We start from the raw sequence: 7389 nt of genomic DNA on the forward strand, positions 1-7389 counted from the left end.
TTATGGCAGAAAACTGATAAAGTATCAAATCTTTATATAAGACATTATGCATCGTGTCCCATACGCTTCGGGTATAGGATTGATTGTGAATGCTATAATATTTGACCATTCTAAAATTTTCCAAATGTCTAGCGCATTTAGAGGGAAAAGGGACTAGAATCGGTTTTGACTAAAATAATTAAACAACTATCAAAGGACAATCCAAAGTTCGACGAGGATTGGTTGCTTGTGAGTAGTTGGAAGCATGGTATTGAATGGACCATATCAACATTATTATGAATAGATAAGATTCTATTAAGAATGAGTTGTCATATGGAAAATATGGAAGCGTGTCCATATTGGGAATTGAATATTGAAAAATCTATGTCTAGGATTAGAAAATTTTATGCAAAAGGATGTTCAAAGGAATGTACTTTGAGTGAGAGACATCATATCTAAGGAATTGTATTGTAACAATCTCCGATAGAGGACTTTGTAATATCATTGGCAATAGTCTTTGTGACTTTGGTGCAGTGACATTACGAAAGGATCATTGCATAAAATGTTAGATTCTAGAATATTCTATAAGTAGAAAGAATTTGATATTCTTTCACTAATGGAAAAAGGATTTGGAGTTGTGAAATGAGAATGATTGGAAATGTGTTCAATGTGATCTATTTCACAAAGTAAGAACCATAGGTAAACATTGTGTGCATGCTAGGAGCATGGGACAAGTGTTGTAATTCAAGTAAGAAGTTGATTAACCGAAACGACAAATAATGAGTAATCAATATGGTGATAAATAAAGGGCGTTTTATTTATGCTCAAAGGTTTGAGGCCATATGGGATTAGTATTATTCTTGTGTTTCACATTTGCATGTTTTGACTTCCTGAATAATTTAATTGGTTAAGAACAATTAAATTATTCGAACGGGCCACAGTCGTTCATATGTTGGAAGTAGGTATGAATGAAGACTGTCGTGAATTGGTGTGTGGATTGTCTAAAGAGCATTAGACATAAGCAAATGTTTGCTTCAACATTCATGAGTGCTTATGAATATGATTTGAGCATTGGATTAAACCCACGCTCACTTGGATCACTCCCTGAATTGTATCACGAGTGATTGGTGAGACGATAACATCTTATATTCTTGAAACCGAGATGTGTGAGTTGTATCTTGCAAATCGGTTGCACATTGATAATATGTAAACGCACCAGTAACTTGGTGTTATAAAACATATTGGTGTGTGTGATTCGGTGAGTAAGTGCAAGCGAGCATTGAATCAAATTTTATCCGTTCCTTTTATCCAAAGAAGGATAAAAGCAATATCTTTGGGCCCCTCGATGATTTAGTGATGACAAACGTAAATGCTCGGCCGGGCTAGGGCTAATTTGATTTGTTCAATTAGTCAGTCGTCATAAATTGGGAATCGAGATATAGTACAAAGAGAATGATTAGAAATCATGTCTCATACGATATCTAGAATGGAGGAATATATGATCCCTTATCTAAAGGACACGCGTATCTGATATGATCAGAGTTGACAGCGGCTTTGGAAAGCTACGATTGCAGATCAGGATCTGAAGTCATACGCATAATAGTTATTAGACTTATCCAAGTGGGAGACTGTTGGATTAGTGTCTAAGTCCATAACTATTTTGGTATGTACTTGACCCGATGGTGCATGGTCCTTTTGGGTTGCCTTCACCAAAGCAACTTAATAGGATGAATTATGGAGAGAAAGGATTAAACATGATTTATTAATATATTATGAGAATAATATATTAAAGGAGAAATCATATTGTTTAATTAATATTAGTCAAAAATTAATTGGTAATTAGTTTTGTGACTAAAAGAGATTAATTAAACTAAAGGGACTGGAATTGTAATTATAAGATGATTGCAATTTGGGCCATGGATTGCCTTATATTAAGGAGTGGACGAAATTCTATGGGGAAACCCATTAGAAATCGTCCAATGCCTTAAGGAAAGGAGTCCATGGGTTGCTTAGGGCTTAAGCATCCAAATCATGGTTTCCTTGTTTGATAACCCTAATAGCCTCACTATATAGACCCCTTATGCCTCAAAACCGTTGACATGACTCCTTCTAGGGTTTGTAGACGTTTCTGGGCAGCCTCCTTTACCTCTCTTCTTCATCATTTTGCTCTTGGTGTTTGTGAACCATTAGAGGATTGACATTTGTGACTCTAAGCTTTCTAAAGTCAATACAAGGACATTTGGGATTGTTATTGCTACATAACAATCAAGTTAACATCTTAAACTCATTCTCATGTTAATATGATTACTTGTATGCTAGAATTAGGGTTTATAGTCTTGGATAACTTGCATGTACAATAAAGAAACCTAGATCCAAGCATTAGGGTTTGTATGAGCACATAGGATGTTCTTAGGATCAAAACCCTTCAGTGTATGCATTTGATAAATTCCGCCCGTATTTAGTTTTATCTAAAACAATTGTTTTTACTGACCACTCTGCTATCAAGTATTTGTTTGCCAAGCAGGATGTCAAGCCAAGATTGATACGATGGGTTCTACTTCTTCAAGAGTTTGACATCGAGATACGCAATAAGAAGGGAATGGAGAATGTAGCAGCCGATCACTTATGAAGGCTTGAAAATCCGCAATTGCAAGAAGATAAAGTTGGAGATGATTTTCCGAATGAGTATATTATGGTGACTACGGGAGAAGAGCCATGGTTCGCAGACATAGCTAATTACTTAGCTAGCAAATACATCCCAAAAGATCTTACCCGCCAACAAAAGAAGAAATTCTTTTCAGAAATAAAATATTACTTTTGGGATGAGCCTTACCTTTTCCGAAGTTGCGCGGATGGAATCATACGAAGATGTGTGTTCGGAAATGAAAGCCGACAAATCTTGGAGCATTGTCATAGCGGGCCCACCGGTGGACATCATGGAGCACACTATACTGCTAAGAAGATCTTTGACATTGGGTTTTATTGGCCCACAATTTTTAAAGATGCAGCCCAATTTGTCAAAAAATGTGATGCATGCCAAAGAGCGGGAAACATTTCATCCCGAAATGAAATTCCACAACAAAGAATTCAAGTGTGCGGAGTATTTGATGTATGGGGGATCAATTTCATGGGACCATTTCCCATGTCAAAAGGCAACAAATGTATATTGGTGGCGGTGGATTATGAATCCAAATGGGCGGAGGCATAAGCATTACCAACTAATGATGCTCGGGTGGTGGTGCGATTTTTAAAAAGCTATTTTCAAGATTTGGAGTTCCAAAAGCTCTTATAAGTGACCGAGGCACTCATTTTGCCAATGATCAACTAGAAAAGGTTTTAAGGATATATGGGGTAACTCATAAATTCTCTACATCTTACCACCCACAAACTAGTGGGCAAACCGAAGTGACCAATAAAGCCTTGAAGAGAATCGTGGAGAGATCGGTGGGGAGCAATCAGAAAGAGTGGTCGGACAAGCTAGATGATGCACTTTAGGCCTTCCGAATAGCTTTCAAAACACCTATTGGTACTACACCATATAGGCTAGTTTATGGAAAGCAATGTCATTTACCGGTGGACATCGTGTCACACCCCCGAACCAGACGGCGGAAACGTCCGAGGGCTGTCGTGACTCAATTGAATACCATAACATTGAATATATATGAAACATAACAACATTCGTCACCGTGCATTAATATATTACAACCAGCAGTGTTTACATGTCATACATTGTTTAAACATTACATTCCCAAAAATTAAATTGTTTGATTCATACATAAATAAACTGCAACCGTCACTGAATATGATTTCCCTTGATTCACTGGTTCCCTGAGAATACAAGTATTTTGAAAAACGTCAACATATGAAATGTTGGTGAGTTCATAAGTAGTGTTTGAAGTCGAATGTTTGTATTGTTTGAAAAACCACCAGAAAATCCGATATTTTCTGAAAAGAAAAGCTTTTGAAAACGTTTGTGAAGATCCATAGGTATGCTTGTTTGTTTCTATACTTGTAAAAAAAAGATGTTCATTGAAGATGTATGCATTTCAAATCTGTATGTATTGAAAACCCTAGGAAAACCCGATGTTCTCCTAGTTCCTTGAATTACATGAAGTTACATTGAAACCATTGCATAGCGTATAGTGTCAGTCCCAAGCGACGTTGGAAGGTTCTCGAGCAGGATTATTTACTACAAACCCGCGTTACACAAACGCCCAGTTTATAGTTATACTAACGACCCCGAAGGCGTCGTCAGTACTAATCGCGTTATCCAATCGCCCTGACTAGGTGTAGTCCCACATCCGAAGAGAAAGAGGTCACGAAGACCTCGATAACTCTATTAATCGGTTGGGGATAATATGCGTGCGAGGGGTCCCCGACCCGCCTCGTAAAATATGCAGACTTTTCTAGCAATACCAAGGACCCTTAGGGACCAGTGGTATACAAGCCATTGAAAGTCCCTCTACGTTGTGCCGAGTCGGTGAAACTCAACACTTCGTAGAAAATATGCGTCTTCGGGCCTTAAGATCAGGTCATTGGGCTAGCTAGGCTCAACGAACAAGATTTTACACTTGTGGGGCCCAAAGATGGTGCGTAGACGTCTGTGCACACTCGTATGTATATGTATTACCAAACGTTGCTTGTATGAATCGTAGTGTCGTAGTGTTAGTAGTTGTAGATTTCTATTGGCTCGAGACCGAGCCAATTCATTTAACAACGACTTTTGGTATTGTAATGTATTGTATTTCGTTGATAGTCGCGGTGCCATTATTTGATCAAATTGTACACATTGAATTAGGCTTGAAATATTTCTGTTTTTCAGCCCCTCATTGTTTGTAAAATTTACATTTTCAACCCTTTTATTTGATACTTCCCGGTTTGGTCCTTGAACTAATTTTCTTGACATTTTAACACCAAAAATTATTGAAATTAATATTTTTCAGCATATTTTTCATAGAAAACAGTTTAAGTCCCTGAAAATGCAGTTTTCTTGGTTTTAATCCCTTCTTTTCGCAACTTTGACAATTTTGGCCCAAATTGGAAAAATTTTGCAACTTTGGTCCTTTTTAATGTAAAAAGCATTTTAAACCTTTGAAAAGGATTTGGAACACTTATGGTCCACTGTTTTACAGAAAATCACAGTTTTGGCCCTCCAAAACAGAAAAATTCGCATAATGGGCCTCATTGGGCCGAAATTTTCATTTTTAGCCCATTAAGCTTGAAATTTATGTTTTTAATCCCCTAAATAAGTGTATTTCCAGAAATTGATTTATGGAAACTGTTTTGGCACACTTCATCCATCAGAATCTGTGAAATGTCAATTTGGCCCTTAATTTTGTATTTTTCACATTTTTGGCCCAAAATTTGTGTTTTTAACCCAAAGAAAATTATTACTAAGCCACTTAGCCATTTTTCTTGAAACACTTTGTATGTAAAAAGGTATTTGAAGCTAAAATCATAAAACATAAGTTATATCTCGGTTTTGAGGGGTTTTATGGCTAGATCCAACATTAAAACACATAAAAGCATACATATAAGCATGGAAATCATACAAGGCATACAAACACATATAGATCTACACTTTCACTTGTATTCCCCCCCCCCCCCCCCACAAAACTCATAAAAACAGAAAATAGGGGGTATGAAGCTCACCTTGGGGGGTAGTTTCGGTTTTTGAAGAAAGATTGGAAGAAATGAAGTGATTTTTGGCCTTTGCACTCCTTGATGAACTTTTCGAGATTATGGGGTTTCTAGAGTGCAAGATCATGATTTTTGCATGGATTAGGAAGAGATTTTTGATAAATAAGGAATACAAGTCATAGATCCAAGCAAAACCTTACCTTAGATGATGATTTTTGTGGAAGAACCTCCTTGAATGCTTCCTATTTTTCGAGATTTTGGATGGAGAAGAGGAAGAAGTCTTGAGTGAATTTTAGAGAGAGTTTGTGAGTGTTTTGTGTGTGTGTGGTGTTGCTCTCGGCCAAGTTCAAGAAGAGAGAGAGAGAGAGATGTAGACATGAAGTGATGTGCATGGATACATGGAATGGATTTGCATGGAGATCCACAAGACAATAAGGAGGTGGCACACTAAGGTCAACCCTCTTCTTGGGCTTGAGCTTTTGGGCCGAGATTAATGGAGGAAATGAGGGTGTTTGGGCCTTAAATACTTAAGCCCAATTTTCATGGTTAAGTTGAGTGATTTTTTGGTCCAAATAAATTTAAATGTGATTTTTGTAACTTGTTAGGGTCAAATTAGGTTAATTATGGTTCATAGCTTTCAATTCATTTCATTCTAGGCTCAATATGGCCCATAATATTGAAATAAATTAGTGTGGGTCCAAATAGAGCCCAATTAGGGTTCTAAGCCCATGATAGTCTAATTGGAAGCTTATTGGTCCATTTGGATCCAATAAGGAAGTTCTAGTCTAAAATAGACTTAACAAGAACTTCTAGGGTTTTCCACTTGTTTGATGACTACTTGTAGTACTTGTATGATGTATTTGATTGAAGTTTTTGATTCACATTAACTTAAATGTTTAGGTTACATGACACAAAATTTCCAGTTGTGACACATCGAGCATAAAGCTTTTTGGGCTTTAAAAATGTGCAACTTCAACATAGCGGAGCTCAAGAACAACCGGTTGATGCAAATGAATGCTCTTGAGGAACTTAGAAATGATGCTTACACTAGTTCTTTAATCTATAAAGAGAAAATTAAAAGTTGGCATGACAAGAGGATCAAGGGTAATAAAGAGTTTCATGAAGGGCAAAAGGTGTTGCTTTTTAATTCAAGACTTAAACTTTTTCCGGGAAAAGTCAAGTCAAGATGGGATGGTCCTTTTCTTGTGAAGAAGGTGTTTCCACATGGTGCTATAGAGTTATTATCAAAAGATGGTACCCCTTTCATGGTCAATGGACATAGAGTGAAAAGGTACAAAGAAGGAGTCCCAAGGAATGAAGACATAGAAGAGGGTCTGCTGCTGGAGGGAATGGCAGAAACGTAGCATGAAAGGAGTCCAGCTAATGACTCCTTAAAAAGAAGCGCTTCTGGGAGGCAACCCGAGTTTAGAGTTTGCATTTCTTTTCCCTTTGTTTTCTTTTAAATTTCTTAGGATCTGTTTCATTTTCATTCTTCTTCTGAAAATATGTTCAAAATGTTTGCTTAAGGGCAAGCAATGCTCAGAGTGTGTGGTGGTGGCTTAAAAAATAAAAAAATGAAGATTTTATCACAAAGCTTCCCAAGACTGCGGGAGGAGTAGATTCGATATGGGTCATCGTGGATCGATTGACCAAGAGCGCCCATTTCATTCCGATCCAGGAGAGTATCTCGTCCGAAAAGTTGGCCGATATCTATATCAGGGAGATAGTGGCGCGGCACGGGGTGCCAGTGTCAGTGATATCAGACAGAGA

The 7389-nt window shown here is 37.4% G+C and overlaps 1 protein-coding gene across 1 annotated transcript; it reads left to right on the forward strand.

The window, feature by feature from the left end:
• Positions 1 to 6581: 6581 nt before the first annotated feature.
• Positions 6582 to 6983, forward strand: LOC111907589 (uncharacterized). Its single transcript, XM_023903393.1, has one exon. It carries the CDS (start codon positions 6582 to 6584, stop codon positions 6981 to 6983), a length of 402 nt encoding a protein of 133 aa, XP_023759161.1.
• Positions 6984 to 7389: the final 406 nt, after the last annotated feature.

The sequence above is a fragment of the Lactuca sativa genome, chromosome 8, assembly GCF_002870075.4.
Source record: "Lactuca sativa cultivar Salinas chromosome 8, Lsat_Salinas_v11, whole genome shotgun sequence".
Classification (NCBI taxonomy): Eukaryota; Viridiplantae; Streptophyta; class Magnoliopsida; order Asterales; family Asteraceae; genus Lactuca; species Lactuca sativa.